Here is a 13,912-nt window from a genome sequence, read left to right as displayed (position 1 = left end):
GGAGGTGGTGCTCTCCCCTACCCTGGGGGTCTTCAAGAGGAGGTTAGATGGGCATCTGGCTGGGGTCATCTGAACCCAGTACTCTTTCCTGCCTTTGCAGGGGGTCGGACTCGATGATCTATTGAGGTCCCTTCCGACCCTAGCATCTATGAATCTATGAAAAAAACCAACTTCAATAGTTTGAAAAAAGAAAATTAGCAAGCTTTTGGGTTTAACTGAAAGCTTGCTAATTTTTCTTCCCCCCAACTGTTGAAGTTGGTCTAATAAAAGATATCAGATTCAGCCAAATAACGTTGTCTGCCCGTTTTTATTATGAGTGCTTTAGGGTATCTATAGGACTAAGACAGCTAACTGCTTCACCAACAATATTTACATTAAACTCTCATTGGACTAAACTAACGTAGACCAGAACCCAAATCTTTCTTCTCCCAGGTGAATGGCTGAATCACCCTCTTTCTTCTTTTGCCCCAGTTAATTATTCTTTTTGAAAGTGGCAGAAATTTAAAAGGAGGGGAAGGGAGTGCTATCACAGAAGCCCATAGTTTGGTGGGCAGAGCTCTCTTCTAGGACATGAAAGAAATGAGTATGAATGTCCTGAAGCCTCAAGAAGGCCAGGAACCTGTGTCTTTCATATGCTGAGCATATGTCCTTATCAGTATACAGTTGGACCAGGTAACCTTTCTCCTTCAGCCATCTTTATGAATGAAAGTGACTGTGGCTACTATGTTTTATGGGGAGGTCAGTCCTGTGTGTGTTACACTTGTTGGCCGCGTCCACACGAGCAAGCACATGTCTGTTGTGGCATCTCAAAGCAGTTTGAGATGATGCAGAAGGCACACCATGAACAAAAAAATGTTGCGGCACAGACTGTGTTCTATACCAGGGAATCCCGCTATCAAAAGAAAACACGCCAGAAAAAAGCAGGAGCATGCCCTGCGCTGCTTTTTTCTGGTGTGTTTTCTTTTGATAGTGGGATTCCCTGGTAGAGTGACTGGAGGCTGGGTCCTCCAAAGAGATGCTCTAGCACTTGCCAGACTCTTGCCAGCCACCTAGCCATGTTGCTCTGTACTTTCAGCTCCCATGTGCCCCAGCCAGCCCTGACACTGTCTGATACTGCCACCTGGAGCCCAGGGCAGAGCAGGTCAGGAGCAGCCCTGGTGTAAACTGCTACACCCTGACTCAAATTACTGTTGTCCCAGACACACATGTACATGGGAGTAGTTTACTCTGGGAGTAGTTTACCTCAGGTCAAACTACTCCAGAATTTATTGCTTCAAATTAATTGCACGTGTGGATGTACCCATGGAGTGGTAGATTTCTGTGTCGGACATGGGTGCCTCAGTTTGCTTGTGGTCTATATTAGGTCTGTTCTTTTTATGGGTCTGGCTCCTTGTCTTTTATGGCAGGAGGAGAGCAATGGCTATAGTAGTGAATCCAAGGAAATCTTACAATTTTTGGATGCCTTTCCTAACGAGAGATTACTGAAAATGGCAACAAATATGAATCCTTTGGGCCCCAAAAGAAAAAAAAGAAAAATCATCAGAGTACGTTGGTCTGAGTTGAAATGTTGTCTTGTTTATATTTTTGTCATGTTTAAAGAAGAAACTTTGGTAAACAGCAAATACTGACTGCTTTTTTGATAGTAACAAGTGTTCAAAAAGGAAAAAAATGCATTGGAGTGTTTTCCTAATTAAATTATGCATCTAGTGACTGTGTCCTCTGGTGTATTTATTAACATAATTGTTTTTTTCTTTTTGTTCTTCCTGTTGGCATTTATCACTTTATGTGGTGTGTGTGCTTGTATAGATGACAATACTTCCCACACAGAGTACCTTTCCTCCATAGATCTCAGAATGCTTTGCAAATATGAACTAATTAAGCTTCACGCTATCTAAGAAAATGGGAAAGTGTTATCACTGTTTTACAGATGGCTTTTCAATGTAACACAGGGAAGCAATGCAACAGTAACAAGTAGAAATCAGAATTTAAGTACTCATTCCCGTGTTCTAATATTAAATATAGTAGGTCCTTTTTACATAAGCTAATACAATGGTGATAATAACATAAATGACAGGAGGTGGTGCAGGTACTAATGCCTCTGGCTAAAATTGCTTGAAACTAGCATTGTAAAATTCTGTTTCTAGTGGTTTATAACTTGGGTAAGTATTATAAACCACTCAGATCAGATTTTCCCAAGCTGGGTATTGCCTGAGGCTGGATTTTTGGAGGTTTTTCAACTAATATGCTTCAGACATTTCAGAGAGTGAAGTTAGGGAGAAACATGTTACAGTCATTGTCATGAAACCTGTTATGTTTTGGAGGTTCGCACGGTGTCATGAATGTTTTCTTGTGTTTTTTCATACTGATATGGCATGTGTGGTCTCATTGGAAAGCCCACATTGTGCATTATTCATTTATGTTACTGTTATTGCTGTATAGATTGTTATACTGTCTATGCATAGCTTTATAATTTTGGACATGTTTCAGCCGAGGAACTGAGGCATGCATACTTAAAGGCAATGCCACTCCCAAACACAGGCAGAAAGAGACCTTCTTAGGTTGGGCACCCAAGGCATTGTCTGCCTGTACTGAGAAAATCAACTGTATAGGAAAGATATCTGAGAGAAAGGGCGCATCAAATCTTGGAACACCAGGTCTCTGAGGGAGAGAAATTTCTGGAGGATGCTGCTGACTCATGAGTAATTAGAATAATTTTGAGAGGGGGCTAGCTATGGAGGCTTTTTAAAGTCTAACTTTGGGAGAATTGTGGTCTTTGAATCTCAGGTTTTGGAGGTTCAGGGTCCCCAGTGGTCAGGGCTGGCTGAATCTGGACTCTGGAAATACTAGCAGGACTCTTGGGAAGACTAATGTGTAGCCAGATGAGAGGGTAAGAAACTGTTCTTGCCTTGTTTTATGTCTTCAAAACTGTAGTCAAGTTTTCTTATGTAATTCTTTTCTCCTGTATAATAAATGGTTTTGTTGTTTGTCTCCTTTCCATTTGCCTGTGAAAGGAGTGATCTCTAGGCAAGTGATACTCCAGGATAACCTTTTCTACAGAAAAAGGGGCCTAACGTTTCTTTTACAACCCAAAGGGGAAGCCACCTAGGGCTGGCCAAGATTTACCTTGATGCAGCTGTGAGGTCCAGTATAGGGGCAGTGGAGCTGAGACTTACAGGAATAAGGAATTATCTCAGGGCAAACTTGGTCTGTTCTCTGGGATGAGCCCTGGAACAACAGGGAGAAATTTGAGACTCGGGTTCCTTGCAGATAGGTTTGTAACACTCAAATATATTACTGTCATGTAGTTGAGAAGTTGTAGAGTCTTCTTTGTGCCTTGCAACTGAGACTGGAGACATGTCCCTAATGCTCTTTTTTTACTATCTGACAATTTGTGTGCCTTCATAATCCCATTTTCTAATTTATGAGTACTTGACTTTGTAACTGTAATAGCCAGTAATATAGTTCTTTGAATTGAATATATAAAGATTGATCTAGGAGTAATAAAAAATATGGATACTTGTAAGAGGAGAAACTATTTGATCTTTGGGTCAGCATGTAATTACTGAAATAATTTTTTGTTGTATTTGTGATTTTATATTGTTTGATAATGTATAAAGAGAGATAACAGTATAAAATATGTGTTGCATAAATCCCTACTGATTTGAAATTGAGACTGGAATTCCATATGAAAGAGGCAGTGTTAAAGATGATACAGGGCATGTCTACATGTGCCAATTGAAGGTCCCTTAGCCCAATTTAAGGCACATTAAGGGCGCATGTCTTAATGTGCCTTTAAAATGGTGATTTTAGGCTATTTATCCCCAAATGTAATACCTGCAAAAGCGATAATGTTAAACAAGAAGTTTATATTAGCTAAAGTGCATTAGCGCATGTGCAGACACGTTAAGGCGCATTAACGCTGTGTATGGACTGACTTGGGACTAACTTTAGTCCCACATCAGTCTGTGCGCATGGCATTAATGCACTTTAACAAGTGCACATGTAGTCGCTTGTCTAAATCATCTTAATGCACATTAAATTTAGGCATGTCTAAATGCATGTGTAGACATGCCCACAGTGTTGCTTCTGTTTTGGAATCTACTTAAGTGTATGCATTGCTTAGCTGTGTAAAAGTTGAAGGTGTTAGATCTGTAAGAGATACTGGGGAGCAGCACCTTTAAAAAACCCCTGTTTTGTAAACCATGATTATGAAGTCAGTGAGCACACGCTACAGACCTAATTTTTTACATTTTCTGTCTCTGGGCTGTCCAACTTCTGGGCAGTTGGGGGCTGCAGACTCTGGAATCCACATGCTGCAGGGGCCACAGACCCAGCGACTCTAGTGTGCTCACCATGCAGGCAGCCTGGCTCTCCTCCTTTCCCAGCCACACCCCCTGCAAAGGCTCCCTTGTGCCCCACACCGGGTGTAGACAGTGGGAAGTGTCCTGCCTTCCTCCCTCCCATCTTGCAGCACAGCCAACCTGGCTCCCCCCTGCCATGTACACAGACCAGCTCCCTTCTTTGCCATGCAGTTTGGGTACTCCAGCTGCCAGGGCAGGAGCAACTGTGGGGGAGTGCAGGGAGCGGCAGCCAGGCAGGAGCTCACAGGCTGTATGTTAACCCGTCAGGAACTGTATGCGGTGCATGGGCTGCCAGTTGGACACTCTGTTTTGCCGAATGTTTATTTTCTAATCTTAAGTTTTTTCTATAAAGAACATTTGCAAATAGAAATTTGATTCACAAGTAGTGCTATCAAAACATAATTTCAATAGTTTTAAATCCAGTGAAAAAATTGAAGTTACCACCTTTGAAGGTGGAGGAGTCCTAACATTTATATAATTTGAGATTTTTTTAAATCAATCTGAATTATGCAAATGACAGTAATTACAGAATTCACCAGAAAAGCTTTAAGAGTGCAGAGTACACTGGTATGTTTTATTTTAGTAAGGGGTCAGTAGTTAACGAACATTTTTCTAATAGCAAAAACCATGTGCTGACCCTTATTTCACATTAAAATGACCGGAGTTTGACACCAAAATGACAGCTGGTTAATACAACTTGAGATTTTAAAGTGATTGTGTATATGTAAATATTATGACTGATCTTATAAACGTGTTGGAAGACACTTCAAGAAATGTCCTAGTTGTATCAGTTTACTCCAGTCCCCATTTTGTTTGAGGATATCATTAAAGAAGATGTTTTTTCTGTTGGATTCAGAGGAAATGAATAGAATAATTAGGAACAAATAATTGATCTCAGTAAACAAAGATTATACTTACGTGCTTGTACTGTACACTATTATCATAAGTGCAGTTCAGTGCAGAACACTGGATTTCAGATTCTTGTAGCTTGATAACTTAAAAAATGAATACTTCAAAACTAAATACTGTAACTACATTGTTATACAGTTTCCTGAAGTGTGCTGCAAATACATAGATAACATTTGGTTCAGTCACTTCAACTCTAAGGGAAACATGGAGGAGGAGGAATGTCAACTCAATGAGCAGGGCAAGAGAAAGGGAATTTTTAAAGAATAAATATGTGATGTGAAATTTTAACTATACAAACTTTTTCAATTATATACTTTTCTAATTAGTCAAAACTTTTTGATGGTGACATTTACCCTGGAAGTATTTTACAGAATAATGCAATTATCTAACACCTACCATATCAGTATCATAAAATATTTTGTTGCAAGATAGATTTGTACAAAGAACATGTTGTTTGTGCTATAAGTTTTATAATGACTAATAAGATTAAAGAGGGCGCATTTTCGTGAGACGTTTACTAGAGAGCTGCCTAATTAGCTCTGCAGTAAAGTCTCTGTGCGTACGTTTGCAGCCCTATTAGGTTGCAGGAAACTAATAACTCTGCTGCAGGTTAGTACTTGTATTTACAAGTGGTAAATCCTGTGGTGGAGTTGTTTAGTGAAGCATTTCTCAACGAGTGGGGCACGAAGTTTGTGTAGGTGGGACTTCAACTCATTGCCAGATTGAAAAAATCAGTTGTTTAAACTTCAAATAGAGGAATCAACAGATTTCTCAGTGCAATTTTGTGGGGTTTTGTGTTTATCATGGTGGGACCAGGGTGTCACAGGATGGGGTCCCCAGGGATGGCCGTGATACCCCTAGGGCTCCTTGACCATGCCAATCCTGCCCAATGGGCACCCTCTTTCTCACCTACCACGTCTTGTTAGTAATTATTATGAATAGGGAGGCTGCCCTTGAGTTTACATTGGGCATGGTCCTGATGGACCCCACTGAACCCTGTGGGTTCTTGGACCCCTTTTGGATCTTGCACAAAAATGGTTGCCTCACAGGGCACCTTCAGCCTTATGGGCTAGATGCGTGGCTCTAAAACCACCCCTTTACCACGCTCCCCTTGCGCTGGGCTCTCTGCAGCCCGTTCTTCTCTGCAGCCCGCTGGCGCTGGGCCCGCCGCAGCCCCTTTGTCTGTGCCCCCCCTGGCACTGGGGGTGTGCTCGCCTCCTTCGTCACTGTGCCCCCTTGGCGCTGGGATCCCCACACTGTAGTGGGCCCCCAATGAGGCTTCCTCCTTCCCCAATAGCCTCAGCCTGATCCACCGGTATTATAAAACAGCAACCAAAAATATGAGCCCCTGGGCTATAACAGAACACAAAAAGTTCAGGGTGTGCTCTGTCCCTTTAAAAGAGTCAAACTTCTTCCCCGGCACTAAGTGCCTTGTAGGCAAGGGTACCTGTTGAGCTCCTGGAGCCCCATTAGCCCTAAGTGCAGCATGTCTGGCAGCTGCAGCATCTCTGGGCAATTCCTCCCTGGAGGCTCCTTCCCCTTTGGCTGCTGGCAGGGAACTGTCTCTCTAGTCCCAGCCCTAGAGTTTATATGTGCCCAGGGCCCTGCCTCTTCTAGTCAGCTTACTGGCTGTTTGGCCCCGGGCCCCTGCCTCTTCTAGTCAGCTTACTGGCTGCAGGTGCAGGCTAATTCCCTCCTTAGGCCTTCTGCCACAGTAACCTGCACCTGTGGGGTTCCTGCCTGACTGCTGGGCCCTCTCTCTAGGCATTTTCTGCCCTTAAAGGAGCAGGCACCTTAGTGCCCTATGACACAGGGTTTTTTGACAAAATGATTGGTGGGATGTAAGGTGCAAAAGGTTGAGAACCTCCGCTTTAGTGCACAGCAACACATGTAGACACTGAGAGGGCTGCTAGGACACTAGGATGCTTCAATGTCGGGGCTGCCTGCCAGCTAGCCCCACACTGGAGTACCTTTGTGCCTCAGTCAGCCCCTCCGCTGGACGTTGAGCTGGGTTGGAGCAGCCCCAGCCAGCAGGCTGAGCCCCGGGGCTCCCTGCCAGCCAGAGCTGCTCCGACCCAGCTCAATGTGCAGTGATCCTGGGCACACATGGAAACATTGTGCCCAGAAGCAGTAAACTCCAGTGTGAACTGTGCCGTAGTTTACTGCTTCACATTAATAGCACATGTAGACACACCCAGAGAGTATGAACTAGAGGCAATAAGCCAAAATCAGATGGATGAAATGTGATATTTAAAACAGGGTGTGAACAGGTTAAAATATTCTGTTGTATAGAATTTATAAGTCTCAGATTTCTTAGCCAGCCATAAAACATACCTAGCAACTGTTTGATGTAGCTAGCATGCAGGCAGTTCATAATATAACAACTAGCAAAGTGCCCATCAAGAATGATGGGTGAGCAGTGGGGATGGAGCGCCACCACCCACCTCGCCACACTGCCACCACTCTGCATCTGGCCATGCTCAACTCCCCCTCCCTCCACCTCCACGCTCTGTGTCCAGCCCCATGCGTGCCCCCACACCTGACACACACACACCCAGTCACACACCACACCCACACATTACACACCCACCAAACTACACACACACACACCCAACCACGTGCCCCCCCCCACACACAGGTGCATGCCACATACTCAGCCACACCCCCACCCCCAGGCCGCCAAGCCACATGCCACACACCACACCAACCCAGACACACACACCCAACCACACCCCCCCAGCTGCACACCACCCACACCCACCCAGCCAGCCACATACCCCATGCACCCACCCACTCAGCCACACACCCTCCCCACCCACACACACTCACCCAGCCACACATTATACCCACGCATCCACATGCCACACACACACCGAGCCACATGCCACACACACTCACCCAGTCGTGCTATACCTACCCATCCCCATACACCCACCCAACCCCACACCACACCCACCCAGCCAGCCACACGTCACACCCACCCAGCCGGCCACACCACCCGCAACACCCAGCCACATACTACATGCTGCACACACTCAGCCACATGCCACCCCCACACCCAACACCACACCACACACACTTGCCTCGCTGCCTGGCTCAGGCTGCCCTGTGGCGGGACTTGCATAGCACTGTGCCACTGTCAAAGCAGGAGCAGAGAGATGGAGAGCAGAGGCGGAGTGGAGGACGCAGCTGCAGCCACTGCTGCCCCTTGCACAGACGAGGGGCCCTGTGCCCACCTGGGCTCCCTGGCACCACCTCTGGAGGAGCAACTGAGCTCTGAGTGTCCCACAGCCCAGCCCAGCTGGGGCCGCATTCACTGTGACTGGGACCTCAGCCGGGCTGGGTCCTGGGTCCATCAGAGCCTAGTGGCTCGTGCAGCACCAGTGAGTCAAGGGGGCAGCGCAGGCCCCCCTCCCCTGGCTTCCCCACGGTGTGCACAGTGGCAGGAGCCACCTGCCCCGGCCGTGGAGGAGCCACTGGGCTCCCATGGCCCCACAGCCCAGCCTGGCCTGAGCACAGCCCGCCCCCCACTGGGATCAGCCTGGTGCAGCCTCAGCCCCAGTGCCCCCCAGCCATGGCCACCACCACACCCCTCCCCTTACCACCCCGCACACCAGCTCCCTGAATGGTACCCTGTGGCCATGCACCCCGCCCTCCCCCCCAGCCAGTGCATCCCACATCCACAGCTGGCAGTCACCCCCCACAGGAGGGTGGGAGTGTGGCCACAGGGTGCCATGTGAGGAGCAGGCATGGGGGGCACAGCCCACTCTGCAGCCACATGCTGCAGTCAGGGGGCACTACCCGTGCGCCCTCTATGACGGCTCCCGATGCACCCGTGCGCCATGCCTCATTGCACGCTCCATGGCCACAGCCAACAGGCGATCTCCACACGGGGTGGGGGGGCGCAGCACCTGCCTGCAGGGAGCCATGCGGGGAGTGGGTGTTGGGGGGGATGCGCCCTACCCCATGGCCATGTGCTGCCCATGCACCCCACACCCGCTCCCTGTGCAGCCCCCACATGGCTGCAAGCCACATCCCTTGCCCCAGAGCACACCTTGGTTCCCACCACCTCTGCCTCACCTTGCTTGTGTGTCTGTCTGTTAATAAGGCTCTGGGTGGCACATGCACAGTTGGCCCAGAACGTTACGGACAGACAGACACCCAGACGGAAGTGCTATGGCTTTTATTATATTAGAGTGGTAGAGGAGACTATAGGGGTTAATGACTAGAGACTTATCCAAGAAGTGGAAGACAGGGTTTATAGACTCTCCTTATCCTGAGGGGACTTACACATGCACACATCTTTCACTGTCAAAAAAAGTGCCTTACATTCACTAGTATATATGCTTATCTTGATGGGGTTCCCTCTTTTTTTCTGTTGGAAATTGCCCACTGAGCCACAAAGGATGCATAATTAATGGGGACAGAAGGAAAGTAAGCAAGAAGAAATATAACTCAGAAGGCTAGTGAGAAGGGCATTCCCTCTGAGGGGTCTTGGCCCTTGTTCCAATACCATGATGATAATCATGTCTTCTTTCAGGTCTCTATGTGGGTAAAGTCCTACCCAATATAAACTGTCATTTAAGGAGATTGTGTTGTGTATTTTTTTCACCCATTTTGTCTCCGTGAGAATAATTAAAAATAGGGCTGGAAGGAACCTCAGGAAGTCATTTAGTCCAATCCCATGCTTGAGGCAAGATCATCCCTGTCTGAACCCTTCCAGAAAAAATGTTTGTCTAACCTGTCCTTAAAACTTCTACTGCCAGAGATTCCACAACCTCTTTAGGCAACTGGTTCTTACATAACCTTCACAACTAGAAGATCTTTCTAATATCTAACCTTCATCTCCCTTGTTGTAACTTAAGTCATTACTTCTTGTCTTGTCCTGTTCTCAGGAAACAGAGAACAAATTGATCACCATCTTCTTCATAATCATTTTTTATATATGAAGAATGCTATCAAATCCTCCCCCCCCCCGTTTTTCTCCTCCTTAGACTAATTCTAATTCTTCTGACTTCCTCATATATCATGTTTTATAGATTGTAATGGTGGGCCTCTATCCCCTGTTATTTTGAATAGGAGGGAAGGCAGCATTAAGTGGCTCCAAGAATGCTGGCAGTTAAATTGTGTGTTTAATGTGCTGGCAGTTAAAGGTGTGCCGCCTGAAGCCAGAGCCTGGCTAGCCAGAGCAGTGCTCTGCAGCTGCCCCGGCTCCGTGCAACAGGATTGCTGCTGCTGAAGCCCTGGGAGGCCCCCAGGTAAGTCTTCTGCGGCCATCCCAGTGCTGGCCTCAGCCTCCCCTACCCCACTTGGAGAAACCTGCTGTGCGCCAGCATGTGAGGCACAGGTACTACCTGGGGACAACTAGCGGCAGCACAAGGTGCACCACTGCTAGTTGTCCCTGGGGAACCAAATGTCCATGCACGTCTGGACATGACCCTAGAAGCAACTGGTGTTTCAAACTGAATCTAATCTAAAAACCCTACAAGCTCCCTTTTGGAAGCAGATGGGGATGTGAGATGTGCTAATATTTCTCTAAATTTTCTACAGAAAGATATTGTATGAAGACTTGGTTGAAATGCAGTGCCATCTCAATTAAATCAGTCTAGCAATGCTGTAACAGGAGGCTCTCTCAGGGCTGGTCTACTAACGGCCAGCCCACCTGTTTCCATCCAGCTTCTTGCTTGCCATGCCTTTTTGATATATAATTAATTATCTTAATTAGGCAGGAGGCTGCCCATTTCTTGCCCTGATGCCAGGAGATGCTATCTATGGCTCAGTTGGTCCCCTACGCTGCAGCCTAAGCCTCGCAGATAGTATCTACAGTTGTTAATGTCACCGGCCCCACTCTGGGCTCTAGAATCCTCCGGTTTAGACCCCTAAAAGATCCCTTCACTCAGGCAGCCTATTCTGCCCCCATTATGGGCTGCCTAACTCCCTAAACTGTTCTCCCTTTCAGGTGTGGTCCCCCCAGAACCTTTGGCCACACAGGCCCTGGCCTCACCTCCAAGGCCAGTTGGAAACCCCAGGTCCTCAGCTCTGGATATCCCTTGTGGTGGGCCCCTGGCCCTTTTGACACTTCCATTCCTGGCCACAGCATTCACCAGTTGAGGGTTTTCAAGTCAGGTCTATGAACCTCTAGCTCCCTCTCTAACTTGGGTCCGCCTTCTTGGCCCTTCTATGTGGTAACCCACCCAGTTGTGGGAGCTGGGGTTATTAAGGCAGCCCGACCCACCTTTCACTGGGGTGGTAACTGGCATGGCATTTCCTGGAGGCTCCCGCACGACTGGGAGCCCCACTAGGCCACCCATCCCCAACAGGGTGCAGTTTTAAGTCATGCCCAGGAGCCTCCAAACCATTCCGGCTCCTGCCCTTACCTCCAGGATGTTGCATGCAGCCAGTGTTACTGCCTGGCCTGCCAGCAGTGAACCGTTCTGTTTATATAGGCAGCCAGAGATCTAAAATGGCCGCCACAATCAAGCACCTGTTGGCTACTTGACTCAGTCCTTAAAGTGGCAGGGACCAACAGTGCCCTGCCACAAATACATTTATATTGCTTTTTCCAAATCTTTAATAGCCCTAGTTATTCATGCTTTACTGATCAGTTGCAGATAGAACTGATCAGTAAAACTATTCTCAGTCATGATTATTCTACAAATAAATAACAAAAGTTATGCACAATGTAACTTCAAAATTCTAAAATCAGTTCTCTGAGTTTTCTACAAGGTCTAATGCAAAGCAGCACTGCATACTTTTGCTACTTGGCATGTCAAAATTGTGGCTGAACTGGTATATTCAAATTATCAGTCATCCTCATAATTCTTTGGTTAGGTTGCATGAAGTAGTTAATAAATAGGAGCATAGATTTGCTTTCTGTAGAGCTGATCCTTTTCTTATATTTATAACTGTATTCATAAAAAAGTTTAACAGTCATTTGCAATATATAAACCACAGTTCAGTTCAAAGCCATCTCTCTTTCAAAGGATTATGTCTTTTTCTTATAAATTAATGATCTGATTGGTGTTAAAAATCATGTAAGATCCTTTCCATAGTTTGTATTTGTGAATATATGAGACCTATTTCAGGTTGTTGTTTTTTTCTTTTCTTTCTTTTTTTTGGGGGGTAAAAATCTCAGTCTTTTAAACTCTCTCTCAAAAATACTTAATTTAATATTTCTAGTAAAAGGCAAATTCTTTTCTAGACTTTACCCACTATTTGCTAAGTGATAGGCACAGGAAGGTTTAAGGGTAAAACAAAATTGAGTTGAAATCTGTTACACTTGTTGCAAAAAGTGTCTCTAGAATTAATTTGTTTTTGTTTTGCTTTTGATTTCTAGCACCTGGTCTCACTGCAATTGCTGGAGGGCGTCCAAGTGTGTAAGTTGATTACTCACTAGTCTCGGTGTCTGGGTATAGTGCTCCTTCCACCATTTAAAAAAATTCCAATAGCATCTTGTGTTATGTCTACTAACTGGTGAAAAAGGAACAGTTATACTAAAGATATTTGCCACAATTAGCAGATCTCTAACCAGTTTTTGGGAGCACTGTATTTACTTTTACTGAGGCCTCGTATAAACATTCAGTTTCTCCTGGGAGTTGCTCTCCTAGGAGAAACTACATGTATAGATGTTCAGGTTTTTGCTCTCAGAGTAAAAATGACTGCTTCAGGAGAAAAATAACCAGGGAACAACCAAGGTCATATCATTCCCAGGAGAGTTTCTCTTGGGAGAGTGAATGTCTGTACATGCCATGAGACTCTAGTCACCTTTATGCGAGGTAAGTCTCGTACTTAAAAAAGTTGTTCTTAAAGTGTATTCTACTGCATCATTAGCACGAAAACAGTGAAGCAAGTTAGAATAGAATAATTCTTAATATACCTATTTTAGGTCACAATTTTTTATATTTAAAATCTGTTAAAATATGTAAAGATTTCTTAGATTTCATAGACATTTGGGTTGGAAGGGACCCCGGAGGATCATTGAGTCCAGTCCTCTGCCCCAGGGGAAGAAAGTCAGCAGGGATCATAGGATCCCAGCAAGATAAACATCCAAATGTGTCTCGAAGGCATTGAAAGTGGGTGCTTGAACCACCTCCGGCGGCAGTCTATTCCAAACCTTAGGGGCTCAGACAGTAAAGAAGTTCTTCCTTATGTCCAGCCTGAATCGGTTGCAGCGGAGTTTGTGACCATTCGATCTTGTTATCCCTTGGGGCTCTCTGGTGAACAGACATTCCCCCAGATCCTGGTGAACACCCTGATAAACTTATAGGTGGCCACCAGATCGCCACTGAGCCTGTGCTTTTCCAGGCTGAAAAGTCCCATGGCTCTCAGCCTCTCATCATAAGGTCTGTTTTCCTGACCTCTGATCATGTGCGTGGCTCTCCTTTGCAGTCTCTCAAGCTTCTCCACATCCTTTTTAATTGTGGAGCCCAAAACTGGACACAGTAGTCCAGCTGCAGCCTCACCAAGGCCAAGTACAACAGGAGAATGATGTCCTGGGATTTGCTTGAGAAGCATCTATGGATGCAAGCCAGCGTTTTGCTTGCTTTACTAGCTGCAGCATCACATTGATGGCTCATATTCATCTTGTGGTCAATCATGACCCCCAAGCCCCTTTCATCTGTAGTGCTAACCAGCGTAGCACT

At 45.9% G+C, this 13,912-nt stretch overlaps 1 protein-coding gene across 2 annotated transcripts in view; it reads left to right on the top strand.

Annotated features, from left to right (window-relative positions):
* The window catches only part of LOC102378644, a 133,758-nt gene that overhangs the window by 64,376 nt on the left and 55,470 nt on the right, over positions 1 to 13,912 (top strand). For both annotated transcript variants that reach the window (XM_014524893.2, XM_025216020.1), the window contains exon 14: positions 12,607 to 12,646. In XM_014524893.2, the coding sequence (XP_014380379.1) occupies positions 12,607 to 12,646 (40 nt within the window). The remainder of the gene's footprint in view (positions 1 to 12,606; positions 12,647 to 13,912) is intronic.

This window comes from Alligator sinensis, unplaced genomic scaffold (assembly GCF_000455745.1).
Source record: "Alligator sinensis unplaced genomic scaffold, ASM45574v1 scaffold1146_1, whole genome shotgun sequence".
In the NCBI taxonomy this organism is placed as follows: domain Eukaryota; kingdom Metazoa; phylum Chordata; order Crocodylia; family Alligatoridae; genus Alligator; species Alligator sinensis.
Note: the sequence above shows the minus strand (reverse complement) of the source record. Positions and strands in the feature narration are given on the sequence as shown.